Source organism: Leptosomus discolor, chromosome 1 (genome assembly GCF_034619465.1).
Source record: "Leptosomus discolor isolate bLepDis1 chromosome 1, bLepDis1.hap2, whole genome shotgun sequence".
Taxonomy (NCBI): Eukaryota; Metazoa; Chordata; class Aves; order Leptosomiformes; family Leptosomidae; genus Leptosomus; species Leptosomus discolor.
In genome coordinates, this window is record NC_141391.1 from 196,377,215 (window position 1) to 196,394,743 (window position 17,529).

General features: G+C 42.4%; 1 protein-coding gene across 1 annotated transcript in view; it reads left to right on the top strand.

Moving 5' to 3' along the window:
• PLXNB2 (plexin B2) overlaps positions 1–4,719 on the top strand; it is an 83,269-nt gene extending 78,550 nt beyond the window's left edge. Inside the window, exons 34-35 of the mRNA XM_086473542.1 lie at positions 1,649–1,723; positions 4,615–4,719. Coding sequence (XP_086329668.1) covers positions 1,649–1,723; positions 4,615–4,719 — 180 coding nt within the window. The remainder of the gene's footprint in view (positions 1–1,648; positions 1,724–4,614) is intronic.
• Positions 4,720–17,529: the final 12,810 nt, after the last annotated feature.

The following is a 17,529-nucleotide window of genomic DNA, read 5'->3' on the forward strand; positions in this document are numbered from 1 at the left end:
GAATTCAGAGTGCTACCACAGCAAAAATTAGATTCCAGAAATGAAAGAGGAGGCACGTACATGAAGTGTAGCCGGTGTTGGAGCTGTCTATATGAGGGCAATGCTTCTGCTTTACGCTGCGTGTGAGAAGCTATCCGTGTGCTCGCTCAGTGGCACTTTTTCTTTTTGCATTATAGGTTATTGGGGGTTACCTCTCAGGGAGAAGAGCAGAGGGGGGTGGTTGTTAGGTGGGGACTCTGGTTGGAGACCAGTGGAGCAAAGACACTACAAAACCTGCTTCGGTCTTGAAAGAGCCTGTCCGCTGCGCAGCTCAGCTTAGCTAGAGCAGGCTTGTGCCGTCGTAGCACTCAATTTAACTTGGAGAACCAGGAGAGGCCCTCACCAGTCTTAAAGATGTTGTTTAGCCTGAGCAAAGAGACAGTGTACTTGCTGGCTGGTTTGCTCATTTGCTTGATTTAGTTGAAGAGTTCTAGCGTCAGGAGGATGTTTGGGGAATTTTTTGTGGTTTGTTTATTTCAGTACCCTTAGGACCTAACATTTTGCAAATCTACATCCTCACGAGAGCATTTCTATTTTCAGTCATTCACTACAAAACTCATCTGGAGTGACATTTCATTTTCTAGTTCACTGTATTTATTACACAAATTGAGATGTATATAAAATTAAAATGTTTGTTGATTAAAAGTAAATTCAATAGAATGTTTGAACATCAGCAAAAGATGTTGATCCTTTCTGTTTACATTATAAATTATGATAAAAATGAATATGAAAGGAGTGATTGAACATGGCAAATTTTGTCCAGCTCTAGAAGTGACTTTTATAGAGGAAGGGAAGATGGATGTTTCTCCGCTGCTTTATGCCTTGGGTAATCATTTATGCCAGCAGCAATATTTTGCAATTCTTCATTTTCTTAACTAACTTAAAAGACTAAAGGCATAGCTAGAGATTTGAATCCTATACATTTGAATGAAAAACATCTGTTTAGACAGGTAGAGTACATTCACTAAATAAGTAAAACGTCAGGGAGGGCAGGAGGAAGAGGTAATGGAAGGGTTATTTCCTTAAATGGAAGGACTCATTTAAAGTCCTTTTTCTCTCTCTCTCTCCCCCCCCCCCCCCGCCCCATTTCCATATTCATGATTCAGATGGCTTTTTCCAAACATATATGTGCTCATGATCTTTGCTGTAGTGAGGTGTGAATAATTCCAAAGAGTTAAAAAGAGCTGGAGAAAGGATTTCAAACAGCCATGACAGTGACAGGACCAATGCTTAGTATCTCAACAGTGCGTAGATCGTACTGAGTAAATGCTTTCGTTTACATACCCATATTGTTAACAGATGTTTGAGCTGTAGTCTGTGGTTTGATGTTCAGAGGTCAAAATATTTTCCACCTCAAGCGTCAGAGTTGTGGGCAGGCTGGAAAAGCACCATCAAGAAAATCTTGGATCTAAAAATCACCAAACACAAGTTTTCACACACCTTTTTTTCTGCCCCAACTGTCATTTAACAGAAGTTGCAGGATGCATAGCTTACAAATCTTGCAATTTGCAAATCTTGTATATTGTGTCCAACAGTTGTGCATGTGTGTAACTTTCAGCTGTCTGTGATCATATCTTGACGTTTCCTGCCTGCTCGTGTTGTTTAACAGGCACATACCGATTCCTTAAATACGCTTGTGGCTCTACACCAACTCTACCAGTATACTAACAAATACTATGATGAGGTAAGTTGCGGCTTTTGTTTTCATTTTTTAATATCAATGGTAAAAAGTTATGAAGGCTAACGTCAGTCTAAAGGAACAACTTCTGGAATTCCCTGGATAATCAGGTAAAAGCAAAGCTGAACAGAAGCTCTAACTTTGCAGTTATACACCTTGCTTGGCAATTACATTGGTCAAGGATCTGTTCTTATACACGAACTTCATTATGGGCTATCTGGTTTTGGCAGTGATAGTTTAACAAGATCTGAAAGAGAGATAGATTTAAAAATCGTTTCTCTTCAGTTCTACGGTCCCTAATTCCTAAGAATTAGGGCGTAAGAATGTCACCAGGCAAAAAGTAGTCGTCAGAGCTGTATCAGGTTTCAAGCGAATGTTTTTTTTGTTGGGAACAATCCATTAAACCTGTTTTGCTTGTAGAAATGGGGCTGTGCCTTTTTTATTAGCTAAGATGCGCTTAAAACTTCCATGCATGCTACCGTCCCTGTTTTGCTGTGCCTGCCCAAGGTAAACCAAAGTAGAGTAACTGCTGAATATAGCCTGGTTCAAAAGGAGGCTCACAGATTCAGTCCAAGACATTTCTTAGGTTTTTCAAGCCCTGTAGAAAGGGGGACAAAGGATATCCCAGTGTAGCTGGGCTGTGGCTATGGCTCTCCAAACTTAATCTGAAAACAAAAAGAGAGAAGGAAACGTTTATTCAAAGGTTTCCATGGAAATGAATGCCTCCAGAAAACTCTCAGAATTAAATCAAAGCAAGTAAGAACAGATGCTGAATCAAAAAGGAGTACAGCACATGTGAGCTTTCTTCAGTTTGTCTTGCACCTCAGCACAGTTCGTGTTTTCACTTCTATTTAGCACTAAAGGCAGCGAGTCTCATCCTCAGCTTCACTGCAGCTGCTTTATACAGGAGCAGCCAGCCTGTCGCAGCTTTTAAACAGATGGAAGCTGGGAAAATCAGATCACCCTGAGAATTCTTGGGATGAGGGTCCATAGGGGAAGCGGCCAGAGGAATGCAGGCCAACCCGGTGGCATTGGTCTCTTCGCCCCTCATCCCAGCGCTAACCAAGCCGGCTTTCAACGAATGTATCCGTGGCCTAACCTCTTACAGAAACACGCAGGGATCCCGGATGACAGATGAACCGTAAAGCCCTGATTCTTCCACACCCCTGTGTCCCTGCTTCTGCTGGTGGTTTCACGTTTAGTGGCAGGCGCAGGGGGAGTCACCGGTCCGTGGGACCTCCTCAGGTGCAGGCCAGCAAACGGCAGTGCGTAGCTGCAGCTCTTCCTTTCACGTACATCACTGTATGACAACGAGGTACATCCGATGAAAAGGCTGCTAATTCAGAGTTACAAAGATAATCTGTCAAGAACCATTCAGTAAAATTAATCGAGCTTATTTATTTTCCATGAAAATGTTTTAATTTGCATAAATTGGAACATTTTGCAGCTGCCCTTGTCTTTATTACTGACGCAGTGGTTCCCAGCATGCGCTGTACCTTCTGCATCTCTGCAGGGCTTGACAATGACTAAGTGGGTACATTCTAATTGTCCACATTTATATGAAGGATATATTCACCAGCAGAGATAATAATGAATTATTTAGTCTAGATTTGAGGAGTTACAGCTAGATGTAATTGTTTAAATTAAAGGAACAATATCAAATTAAATTAGGCCCAATCTAAATACTGTAATAAGTGTTTATTAACTCTGTCTTATAAAAATGTTTTCACACTTTAAAAACAAATCCATTAAAATAATTATTTCTAAACAAATTTGCTCCAGCGTGTGAAACTCAAATGCTATCGCAGCCCTTCAGAGTGAAACTATTGGCTAGATTGATACTGACTGCTTTAATCTCCATTGTCAATGATGTGCAACAAGTAGTGAGAACCACTGGTAGTGACAGGCACACTCTATTTCTCCAGTTCTTGTATTTGCAAGTTTATGTAGTATTTAAGCAGAGCTAAAGGTTTGTGCTTGATTACAGTGTCTGACTTTTCTTCATAAAGCCTGTTCTAGAAAAGGAACAGTTTTGCCATGTAACACATTCTTCTAATGGGGAAATCTAATAGTTTGTGGAAAAGTTTCCCTAAAGGATGGTGGAAATGAAAACCTTTCAAAACCTTTGAAATTTGATCTTGAGAAGCCGTAAAAAACTCTATTTGAAGAAAAGCCTTCTCATAACAGTTGACCTTTTCTAGCTCTTGTTTTCAAATCCCTTGTGTCTTAGAGTCATACCTTCCTGTATATATATTCTGTGCAGCAGAGGCTGCATGCGGGATGCTGGGGGCTCCTCTGACAAGCTCTTTGCTTCCTGAGCTACTGGTGCTGGGCCGGAGTCACGGCATTTCTTGTCAAGAGCCAAAAGGGAGCTGCCAGCAGCTCCCTGACGCTGTGGCCAGACCGTTGTCTTCACCGTATTGCCTGTAGACACAAGAGACCTTGCGTCACCCTACCTTATGCCTGTGCGTGGACCACCCAGTAGCTTCTCATAACCAAAGCTCATGGGGATGGGGCTTGATTACCGCTGGTAAATGACCCTTAAGCCCTGTAAGGTGCACTGTAGGTAAAAGCACTGTTTCCTAGACAGACGTTTTTCCCCTGCCTGCTCCCTCTTGGAATGTAATATTTCACAAGATAAAGTACTACCGACTAATTTCCTTGGATCCCAGCATAATGGGAAACATTACAGCAACTTAGGTAAAGTAATGGAGATGATAATTTTTATTGCCCTTGAGTAAAAATAGAACATGGGCCTACTGGATGGACTTTATCTTTGGTACAGAGTGAAGACGAAAGACTCTTAACAACCAAAGCAGTGTCAAACACTTGGTCGGGAACTATGTCGTATATTTTAAGCTAAATGTTTCTAAACATTCTGTGTTTATTTCTTCCAGATTATAAATGCACTTGAAGAGGATCCAGCTGCACAAAAAATGCAGCTTGCCTTCCGTTTACAGCAAATAGCAGCTGCGTTAGAGAATAAAGTGACTGACCTTTGACTCGAAAGCCGCAATAAAGAAATCTGATCTGAAGATGTTCAAATTCATTCTTCCTGTTAAGGAAATAGTGTTCTATTTTTTAATGTATAATTACAACTTTAAATGAAAGATTTCATGTTTTTTTGATAGCAGAGGTGTAATGTAAAGAATTTTTACTGTAAATTATGCTTCTAATTAAAAGCTGTGTTGTGTGTAAATGAATCTTCTGTGGGAAAGAGAGTCCTTTGGTTGGGGGCAGGGTGGGGGGTGGAAGAAGGAAAACCTGTAGTTCATTTAATTTAGTAGAATCTGAGACATCAGCATTTAGGATTCATTATGCAAATAAATTCAGTTCTATAGCATCCTTTCTACCTTAAGCAATATTTGTACTAGGAAAACAACATACTCAGAGACACATGCAATATCCCCTTTTATTTTGATAACTAGAAATTAACTTCCATATAGCTCTAAAACTTAGTCTATGCTCATAACGAACATGGTGAACAATGTGTCTGATTTCTCTGCAAGATCTGAAAATGGGATTTGCTACCACACACGGTTCTTAATTTAATTATTTATGTCCATGATGATGCACAGTATTGCACCCACCACAGTTGGTTGCAATGGAAATAAGAGTAATGTCAATGTAGGAGGGTTCTACTGATGAAGTCTCATTCAGTTCAGAAATCACTGCAAAGAAGGAATTAGTCCTTAAAACTTTACGACTCTTTGTTATTATTGTGAGTTTTATGATATATGCTAATGTGCCTTACTTGTACTAATTATGTGAATCTGATGAATGGTTTTGTAAAAAGAAGCAGATCAGAAAAAGAAATATTTATGTGCTATTGAATGACTTTTGTGTGAAAAACATGACCAGCAGAATGCTTGTAATTAGCTGCTTGCCGAGAGTGTGCTGTTTAACATGATTTGATTATGTACAATATCTTATTTTAGAATGGTTCTGATGATTTTTTATTTGAATCTTGGAACTGTCCTAGAAATACCATCACTCGGTTTTATTGTATTTGTGATGTAAAATACTAGTATGATATTGGAAAAATCATATACCTGTCTATTGAAAACCACTCAGTCAGTTTTGAGCCTTGGAATGCTGCATTTGATTGATTGAATACACACCATAACCCATAGCAAACAAAATTGAAATAACTTGTCAGAAAGTATGTGTTTACAATATAGGTAAGCTCCATACAAATCAAAAAGTTAGGTACGTCTTCTTAAATTGCTGTATTGCACATCAGAGAACTTTATTCCTCTTTGTCTTGCGAGTTTTTGGCAGTAAAGTAGCATTTTAATGAAGCGCTGCCATCTGTACTCCTTCGTTCATTGTCCTGCCAAGCGCCCGGACTCTGCTGATTCTCAGCAAGCTAACGCAGTGTCTGCTGCCCGCTCTTCCTGCCCGGTAGGATGTCACACAGTGACTTTTACTGTTTGTTGATATTTTTTCCCCCTTTTTCAAAGTTTCCTAATATTTGTCAGTGGGCCTTTTCTTCAGTTTCCAAAAATCAAAAGCCTCACCAGAACTGGTTTCCTGCCCAGTAGGCTGGGAGGGGGTTTTTGGTTTGTTTTGTACTCGACTTTTTGCATTTGTGTATAATCATTCCTGAACCTGCCTGGGCTGTAAGTTATTTTACACTGTTTAGGACTGAGGTACATGACTTCTACATAAAGGTGCTTTGCCAGCTACTCCTTCATCAACAAAGGCATCCTAATTTCATGGCTAATCTGTTTCTTTGTCATTATTTGTAAATCCTGTTAATTGTAAATCAAATACAATGTTGTTTTTTCCACCAAGTGTCATGGGATCTTTACTGAAATGGGAGGTGGGTGTTGAAAGGGGTTGGTAATGCTTCCTCTAGGGGTGATAGAGCAGCAGCGTCCATCAGTCTGCGGTTGGTAATGGAGGAGCACAGCACATCCTGCAGATGGTATCCCTGACATCATGCCCTTTTTATGGGCATTTGCTCTGAAAAATGAGAGTTCTCTTGAGAAGAGAGGAGGTAGTGCAGCATCCCGTAGCGAGGTCTGGCCTGATGAAAATCCGCCTTGGGACCTGAAAGCCAATTAAAATACAAGCTCAGCAGCACCTCTCCAGAGACATCAGACAGCCCTGCTTGAGCAAGTAGGGCTTTCAGAGGGGACATTACCTGTCCCCAGCCATCAGTGACTTGATGCAGAGCAGCTGCAGGTGATGGTAAGCAGCCCTGGGCTGTGGCAATGCTGTAGCAGGATCTTTCTTACCTGTTAGACAAGCATATGTGTCTGCCGGCCTGTGTGTGTGTGATGGATCCATTGGTCACTCTTCGGTGCCCTTTTTTTACACCCTGGGAAATTTGCACTGCAGTGCTGTCTGCCAGGGAACACGCGGACAGATAACTGTGAGCAGCTGCAGCTACAAAGGAGACTTAATGCCAGTTCTTCAGCTTCTCTAAGTCTCCTCTCCTGAAAGTACAGAGTTGGAATTTGAATTGAAGAACTGAGCTGGTTTATTTTATTCTTTCCCCTTTTGGCAAAGCTCTCCCAGTGCTTGTTTTTCCACTCTGGTGCTCTGTTTTGTCCAGGCCTAGTTTTTGGCTTCAGTTTTCCCTGCGTTTTAGCTATCTGATTCTTAAAGGCTTCATGCTCCTCCTTTGGTTTCTGCTGCTCCTGCCATCTGGTTCATCTGCAAGATAAAAGAAAAAAGCTCACTGGGGGTCTCCCTCCTTTTCATCCCCTCTGCAGCCCCTCTAAGGGGCACTTCTTTGAGCAGAAGAACCTTCTCTCCTTGTAACAGGAGCCACTCTACTCCATAGCAGCAGCTGTGAACAAAACTCCCTTGCTTGGACATCTCCCAGCCACAGTTCTGAGGTGGGTGCGGGCTGTCAACCACCACCAGCAGGTCTGAATCCCATTGCTGACTTCAGCCTCTCCAAAGGGTTTGCCTGTCTCCTTGCCAGCAAACAAGCAAGGAGAGATCTCAGATGATGGGACAAGGTGCCTGCCCCCACTTGCCTAATGCCAAGTAAGTCACGCAACTGAACAGGATTTTGGTTTTTGTCTCTGGCCGGGAATTTACTCTCTATTCCTTAGTGCCAGGTTTCCCTCTGACACCTTCCTAGACCTTTTTGCTGCTCTCTCCATGTCATAGATTTATAAGCAAGTGGTTAAGAGTGGAGAAGACCTCGGCTAGCTTGCATATGTAAGGCATAGTGCTTCCTCAAGATGGTTTCTCTCATCAGTCTGTTACAGCCATACTCGAGCTTCCCCCTTCTGCAGGCTGCTGTGTTGGACACATGTTTCTCAGCCTGCTCAGTCTGAGTGGTGTTTAAATGCACTCTAAAGCTGGCCTTTCTGGGAACCTTTTGAAGACCAGCAGAGCCATCACTATAAACAAAAACATACAGGGAATTCAGAAACTCAAAACTGGAATTCATAAATTCCCAAATTCCCAAACTGTCATATACGGGAGGATTTTTAGCCAGCTTCATAAAGACTTGAAATGGCTCTGGGCTTGAAATTCAGCTGTCCTGGACTTATCAGCACTGATGAGATTTTGACCAGTACTTTACTGTTCCAGGTCCTCAAGCCTTGTTAGTAATGCAACCATTTTCAACCATAGTATGCCCTGGTAGTATGTGCCTGCGCAGCCTAAAAATAAATCTCTGAATGTGATCAGGAAACCCCTCTTTCACATGCTTGCTATGTGTGCAACACCTCAATTTACCCTGATAAACTAAGATTCTGATCAGGGTTCCCATTTGTACCTAAGCATGTGATGTAATGGTTCTCTGAGGACTTCCTCTCTAAAGAATTTGATCTTAAGCAAAGATTGCCTTCTCTTCAGACTTTTTTGGAGTCTGTTTTCTTCTCTTAGAAAACACTTATGGGGGAAGTTGTTTGGTTGGGTTTTTTTCTTCTGTCTAGAAAGAACCTGTCAGAACAATGAGACAGTCAATTTCAGAAGTTTAAAGGAGGATGTCTGGCTGCCACTTTTCTACCAACTGCTGGCTTGAGTCCTGTGCTATTCTGCTTTATGCTCAGAGGGGTTGAAATTTGGCACTTTGAGTCACTAGAGTTGCTGCACTGGAAATCTCTGCACTGTGGTCCTTGTGACTTGTTTTCATCCCTCATTTGCAGCTCAATGCAGTCAAGCTCAGTGCCTGAAGCTTTCCAGGTTCTCTGTTACACAAGTTCCTCTCTTCTTAGAGGTCTGCTTTGCCAGATCTGCCTGGAGCATGGGATTCCCTGGAGCTGAATGACAGCAGCCTACAAGCTAAAATGATCAGTAATTCTGTTTTCTCAGGTTCTGGGCTTACCTAGGCTGTCTTTCTGTCTTTTTTATTTTAAGAAACCCTCCTTCAGTTGATGCATGATGAGTTTGAAAGATAGAATTGCCACAGTTGGTCTTTCAGCCTTCCTCTTTTGTTAGCCTTTGCCTTGATTGGGCCTAAAAATGATGGTGGAAGTCTTGGTGTTTGAAAATCCATGCAGAAGAGAAGGAAAAGAGACTTTCCAGTCCTGCAGTTATCAGGAAGTTTTTAAGGGCTTTGTTTGCTTCAAATCGTGTCCCCTTATGGCTCAGTGGCAAGGAGTATTTTTCCATCCATTAGAGAAGAAAGTGGCTTCTCCTGTGCAGGCTTGTAATAACCATCCACGCTATGTAAGATCACTGTCATCATACCTGTCTTTCAGGGCTGACTTTTGTCTTGCCGGTGCATACTGCTTGCTGCTGCTTGTCGTTCCCAAAGAGGACAAATCCTACTATCATTCATAGCCAGGCAATCAAAAGCTATTTCATTTACTCATGTATTCCCGTTCCTTTGCTGCTTTTCAGATAATTGCCATTTGAACCAGAAGAGAGTTTGCATGCTTTCCTTCTTTTTTTTAAGCTTTTAAAGCACCTATGTGTCTTAACAGATTGAACACTTCAGAAAGAAACTATTCCTTCAGTGGGACAGAGGACAATAGCTCTCGTACAGCTGTATGTGGCTCATCTTAAAAGGAAATAAAAATCCCACCATGAACCACACACTGTGTTTTGAAATCCTTTCTTCAGTGCTCTAATTCTGAACAATGTTTTTGGCTTATTTAATTCTCCTCAAAATTGAATGTTGAACAAAACTCTTTTTTTTTTTCTTTTAATCTACTGTAATAAGAAAGGAGTGAAATGAAAAATGTATTCCTTTGATACCCTTAATCTTTCCTCTCCTGTGGCTATGCTCCTATTCAGTAAGAGATCATACTTGCTAGTTGCAGAGCCTGGATGCCAATCCATGGAATATAAAACAAACCAAAATCCATGTTTCCTGCAGCTACATCTGGGTCCATGGCAATGCTCACAATTGTAAAACTGCGTCCAAGATTTTATTTGGAATTTTATTATTGTGGGTCTGGCTGGTTTCCTTTTCCTCCTTCATGTGATCGTTCTTCGTGTGGGTTTTCACCTTGTGTTTTGGTGGCACTTGCTGGACCACAACACTACATTCCTCTGAAAGCCCAAGGAAGGAAACAAGCGCTGTCTGGATTAGTTGTGCACTTTTCATCCCCAAAGAGCCCCATGGGCACTCAGGCCCTCCCAGGCTCAGCTCACTGGAAAATCGTAGAAGTGGATTTTTTATGCTAGAGCCGACAGCCTTACTGAAATATAAAACATTTCCATCTGTCTAAACTAAATTGTGTTTGTTTTGTTAATAAAAACCCACTGGTTACGTACAGTACCATTCATATCTGATGTACGAATGGCCCTTCTGAGTTGATCTAGCTCCACCTAAAGTCTGCAGCACCCTTTACCCTAGACTGGTGGCTGCACTATGCTAGCCCCAAACTAAGAATCAATGCAGAGGTTAATATCATCTAGCCTTTAGATGTGGGTAAATACCCACATCTCATTTGCTTGATGTGGGTGTTTAGCCTTATTGCTGCTTTTAGCGGACTAAAGTTTGTCTTGTGAGGCTGCTATACAGTTATGGTACCCAGAAGTCCCATAATGAGGCCTTAATGTCCAGCTAAGGGAACAGAAAGACCACCATCAGTTTCAGCAGCAGCAGGTTTAACATCCTTCATTCTGCTCAGCCATCAATATATATTCCACCCTTTATTTTACCATGGTCTTATTTTGCTGTCCTTGTACGCTTGAAGCATTTGCAATCCTCTGTTTGTATTCTGGCACATTACTGCTTGAGATGAGATCATCCATCTGAGTTTTGTGCTGTTTGGAAGCCACAGGTCTGGTATTTAATAGGGTCGTACCCTGGTGCACTTACTCATCTTACAATAATATTCGATAGAGAGCTGTGTCGAGTTATGTTTTTGCTCGCTGTGTGTGAAGATTCATATGCTGATTGCTTTGACCTGGCTGTCTATAGTAAGAGCCTGTAACTGCCCAAGTGCTATTATAGTTTTTGATTTAGGTTATGGTTGAGATTTTGTCCTTCTTTCCAGTGAAAGGAAGATTAGAAACGCTTTGTTTGCCATTTAACTGGAAAATGTTAATAGTTTAGCTGCATCTCTGAGAGAAAAGAGGGGAAAGGAGAGGTGGCGTCCTTTCCCTGTGAGGTGGTTTTGGACTATTCTTCTCTGAAGTTAACGAAGACAGTGACGACAAAGACCACTTCAGCACTGCTGTAACTCACAGACTTAAGTTTCTTTGTGGTTAATCATTCATGTGAATTAGCAGGGCAAGCTTTTTAATACAGAGCTTGAATTTAATTTCAATCTGTGCTGTCCATCATTGTCTCTCTTTATCGGGTTTCTGAGATGACAGCATACACAATGTATCTAAGATTAGATTCTGGCTTTAAATATTTAGAATCTGAATCACATCTATTTGTACTTCATTTCAAGGTTGAAGTAATGTGGCAGGACACACATTCTGCAGTAGTTAAAACTCACAAATCAAAGGAGTGCTGAATTATTCATTTTAAACTTTTAAGCAATTTCTCTTTGTGGGCCTGCACCCATGGGCTGCCTGGGGTAAGCTGCAGGATTGCCAGCTGGGCTGCGGGGCTCTGCCCTGCACACAGTCCCCTTGTGCTGGTCTGCCAGCCGTGGCCATTGCCCCACTTGCTGGGCCAGCTAAGGTTTGTGGGTTGTTTGTGCTAATGGCCGGTGTGATTTTCTGGGGAATTGATTTAGCCTAATAAATTCCAGGCTGGGCTTTAGTTAGCTCCTATTTAACTCAAACTGCTCTCCAACAGGTGATTTCAGAGTCTCATCAGAGGACTTGCTCCACTACTGATGACCAGCTGGTGTGTCCGCAGCCAAAACCTTTCTGTTAACTGTCCACTGGGAAAGGATGCTAGTGTTAGCCTCTCTCCAGCAAGTGACAAACCCAAGGACAGATGAGTTCACTGCAAGGTCTGAGCCACAGGGCCAGGGAACGAGTCAGATTGCTGAGCCTTGCCAAGCTTTGAGGGAGGCATAGGCATGTAGCCCTCAAGACCAGAAGGAGCTGCTCTGAGCAATGGCTGCTGCAAGCGTAACCCCCAAGACTGCTCTCCCCACTTGGGACCACTACGAATGCACAATTTTCTGCCTTACTGACATGCAGGAAGCCAAAAGGCAGGCTAACTCTCAGGTGGGACAGTCATCAGAAGGCAAACTGGGAACGTGTCTCCCAAGATGTCCATCTTTTTCCGTTGCCAAGGATCTGAGCTTGACAGGAACTGCACCAGGGCATGGTGCAGGCAGCGTTGCTCAGCCCAGTCTGCTCCAGCACTGAAACAGCAAAACTGCATCTGTATGGCCAGCCATGCACATGGCACAATAAGCAGACCTTGGTCAAGCATGATCCAGCCATCTATAGCCAATGCTGCAGCAGCACAGCTGGCAGCAAGAGTCACTGCCATGTCCAGGCACCCCTCATGGTGCTCTCAGCTCCTGGGTATGGGTCTAGAGACAAGAGTGGCTTACAGGGATAATTGTTAGGAGCACCTAAATTAAACGTATCTTGTTGAAATCCTAATTTGGAGTACAGAAAGTCAGGACAATGCTAAGAGGCATAAAGAACCCTCAAAGGTCAAAATTAACTCTGAGCTCTAGAGGTATAAAGAGAACCTAATCTAAAAAGCATAGAAACATAACCCAGTTCACATCTACTCTTTGCCAATACCAGCAGCTCTCAGAAACACTATTCTGTATGTCAATAGCTGTGTTAGAATGTTTGTGGCACATAAACGGATCATCTGTGAAGTTTGTGCACTTTTATAGCTCTCACCATTGTGGTGCTCCTGCAGAAATGTTAAACAGACACATGTTAAAATTTTAAGGAAATATGTTTCCTGCTCCTTTTTTATTTTTCCTTAGAGCTATGAGACCTTTTTAGCTTCATTGGTGCATGGCTGCACCACAGAGGTAGGTCACATTCACAGCCATATTATGTTCCATAAGAGCTGAATTTCATAGTTATTTTTTCCAAAACTTCACAACTAGGACTCTCATTCTCTGTTTACAAGTTTCTCCACAGAGGTTGATGTAGATAGATCTGTTATTCTAGCAGTGTATAGTTGGGTTCTGTTATGGGCTATCTATATGCACCAAAAAATTACATATGCAGTGCTTGATAACAAACCCAGATACTTTAAATTCTCAGTGGCTCTTCTCCCTGATTCTTTTTGTTTGGGTTTTTTGTTTGTTTGTTTTAATGAGGAACTTTTTTTACTAAAGGAAATGCCTTTACTAAGGAAATTTTTAGCCTTATAAGCCTGCATATTTTCTTTTTGCAAATGGGTTTGAATTCTGTTCTCATTAGAACTAGTGGGTGTTTTGCTTGGATCTAAGATTCAAGAATGTGATACAATGCCATTTTAGACACTATTCATTAGGCTAAAAAACGATTTGATTTGGTGGTAAAACAGGCTTTTGTTTTTGGAGTTCACTTAAAACATTTCACATAACTAGCTACACAGTATTTTTCACCTCCATTTATTGTTCAAAACAAGGAAGAAGCCAAATTCTATTTTGTGAGTGTGGACATCATGATACTCAAGAATGATCTGGCTTGTATCTGTCTGTCAGCAATATCACCCATGCCTGTAACAGGAAAATAAATGGGCTCAAATTGCTAAGCAATAAAGAAGCTGACAAATGGATCAGATCAGGTCCATCTGCATTCCATTATCTTTTCAACATGGTCTCTTATGTATTAACGGAGTTGGAGCACTGATCTGGCTATTACTACCCTGCAAATGTTGCCCCTGCTCACTCTGGATCCACCAAAGTGTATGGGAGGTCCCTAGTGATTTAAATGGACTCTGGATCTCTCCTGCGACCTCCAGGTGATTTACTCTAAAATCAATTATATTTGCTCTAAAATCAATACAATTAGTGCTTTAACATGATCAGCACAAGAGAGGAAATGGGAGGTTGATGCAGGTGGCTAAGGCAGGGAGAGAAGGGAATCAAGGAGATCATACGTCAGGTTGACACCATTGTCCTAGTGCCTGCTCTGCAAATGGAGGGCTGGCATGCCCTGGGCCTGACCATTAGACGTGATTACCATGCGGAATCATTCATGCCTTCATCCAAAAATCTTGAAATGTTTTGCAAACATTAATTAAGCCCTGTGAGGTGGCATCCTGTTTCTGTTGACGCAAGAAAAATAACCCCAAGACCCACTCACCTAAGGTTGGAGTACAAGTTAATGGCACAGTTGGGAATAAAACTTAAGATTCCAGATCCTTGGCCTCCAGCTCTAACCTGCTGGCAGCACGCCACGTACAGAAAAATGAAAACTGATCCAGCTAAATTTCCACCTCCAAGCTGACAATTTTCCATGGCTTTGTAGAGAAAAAAATTCAGACACAAGGTCAGGACAAGAAACATCGGCCTGGCAAAGGCGATCTGTGTTCAAAATCTATCATTCAAAGAAAAACTCCTGCCTGTGCTTAAATATATACAGTTATTTTTTGGAAAGAAATTTGCCCACATTGCAGTCTGCAGACTATGGACATTCAGCATCTATGAAGGAGATACATGAGGCTGGGTTTTTAGTGTTTCTCAGCATGTAGTCTGACCTATCCTATAAACATGGGCAGAATATAACTCTGCCAGCCTGTAACAAGTTTGAGAGTGTAAATTTGGCCCTAACTACAATTGCCAACAATGCCCTCATAGACATGGACGTACACGTGCAGGTGGTGCATGTAGTCCCAGGGGACAACCAGCTGGGCATGGCCACCAGTGGCACAGAGCTCAATGCCTCCTGAGGACAAGGGCAGCTAGTCTCTGACCGCATCCACAGCCCCACTGCAGTCCCTAGGGACTGCTGCCCTGTTCTTCTCACTAAGGTGATGTTTAACCACACTGGGCACCCCTGCCTGAACTGCGGGAGTCACGCCTCTAATTCTAGGAGCAAGGCTGGCTTTACCTACCTTACTAAGTGCACAGTGCTGCATAAACGGGCCCTTACAAGCATGGGTCCTGCCTATGTCCCAGCATTGAGCAAAACCTTGCAGGACACATGGTGCCATCCCAGGAAGAAGGCAAAGGGCTGCACTGTGTCATGTCCCCCCCTCCTAGAACCACTTACAGGGCTCAGGCATACCAGGCTGGTGTCAGCTCCAGCTTGCACTGCCCTGACAAAACTGATCGCTGCACACCACAGTCAGGCCTGAGCACTGCCGTGCTCCAGGACATCATGGAAGGTGAACCTGTGCCCCCTCTCCCACATGGTCCCTGTCCCACAAGCCACTTGAGTGCACCGGGCCAGAGATGCCCAGGCAGCAAGGACAGCCTTACCCTGGCTCACAGCACCACCAAACTGACCTTTTCAAGCTTGGCTACATATTTCTATGGTGCAAAGCTGGTTATGGTCAGACAAATGTTTCCACACAGATATGATGACAGGAATGAGTTGTCCCAGTGAAGCTGACTGGTCCTTTTGGGTTTGGCTTTGGGGACTTTTTGGAAGGAGAAAGAAATTGGTTGAGCCGAATGAAATACAAGATGTTAAAAAAAAAGCAATACAACTAATACAAAGAATTATATCGTATTTCAAAGATTTTTTTCCCTTTTTAAATAATCTAAAATGCTATTTAACACGGGCCAGGAAATTTGATTTTACAGATACATAAATATATATGTAACTATATATGAGCAGCGAGTGTTGTATAACTATATTTAACATGGAATGTCTTTAATAAAACTTTCCTGTGGAAAACTCTAAGGGATTTTTAATCCAAGCAGCTAACCATAAAGTTTTCCCCATAACAGTAAATTATGACAATTTTGCTCAAGGCTTTAACAGCCCCGAGTTTTGCTCTCTGCTTTGAATTAGATCGTGATGATCAATATTAATAGTCCCTGATCAGATATGGTCACTGCAAAATCAAGATGAAACCCTCTTTACTTCTGAATTTTACTGCAAATGCGAACATTTATCAACACTTACTCAAGACATAAATGAGAAAGAGAGCAGCTATATCATGAAAGAGCTTAGTTAAAATTTAACCTCCACACCATGCAGCTAGAATATTTTACAGAAGCAAATGTAGACTTAGTGTTATTGCAGGAAAGATGGTAAAATCTGTGAATATTTGTGATCAACATCAATCCTGTCCATTTCTAACTGTTCTGGAGAGTAAGAAAGGATAATCTTTTCTTTGTGTGATCATGGTTTTTTTACATTAGCTCTCAGACATACTTGCATGACAGCCTTTCCGTCTCCAGCAGTTGTTGTTTAGAACATAAACAGCTCCTAAGCATCTATTTACAAGTAACAACAATGTACCCTAAAACAGCGAAAATACCCAGCCCCTTCAGTGCCATCAGCTGTACTGTATCAGCACACCTTTTGTTTGGCTGGTCGGTTTGGCTGCACACCCAGCATGAAGAGGCAGCCGTGCTGCGTGCAGGCTCACCCAGGACAGGTCACTCTCTGTACACCCGGGCTTTCACTTCCTGGCCAGACTTTCATGTTGAACTAAAGTTTGCCTCCACCATTTTGACAAGAATTATCTCAAAACCTCTGCTTTGATGGGACACATAAATGTACCTGCGAGGCAAGGCAGAAAAGGCATTTGCCCAAAAGAGGCCAGAGGGAATCTTTCAACAAAACATTGGTTAAAAGCAGTAGTTTAGCTCTTTGAATATAAAGTGGTCTTGGAGAGAGATGGGTCACTTTTCAAACAGCACAACAGCGCTACTGAGGGCAAGAGGAAAAAGGAAACATGAATTTTTAAGGCAGATTTTGTATGACTCGAGTCAAACATGTTCATCATTTGAATCAGTACAGGGAGCTTGCTGCACTAACGACCCTTCAGAGCTGGGGCACAGCGCATTTCTCATCTTCTTCCCTCAGGCATGATTTACTACAAGAGGATAATTTTGTCCAGTCGCATACCCACCAAGCCAGTGGTTCTGTGGGGCATCTCAGCTGCCCCATCCCTGTTTCTCAGTACACCTCACACACCCACTGCTTTGTACCATCTTTGTAGGCCACCATGTTGGCACATGCAGCCAGTGACATGAGAAGAAAGACCACCTGTGGTAAGAAACAGCTCCAAATCCAGTAGATATTTCCTCCAGTACTATGCCAAGGCTGTGATGAAAGCAAAAAACTACTCCTCCTCCTTCTCTTTCTCCAGCATAGAGGCCCTGAAGACCAGACAGGAGATGGGCACCTGTGGGCTGGACTGCCACTGCTCCCCAACCTCCTCCAGCACCCACCTCCTCCACCATCTGCCTGAGCACAAATGTGTGTCCACAGCTCCTCACTGTCAGCAAGTAAAAAGAGAGCCTAAAACCCAGACATGGTATCTCCTATGTTCGCTGCAGGTTCACCCAAACAGTGTATTCAACTATTAGTGTCCCTGGAGGTAGAGATGCTGTTAT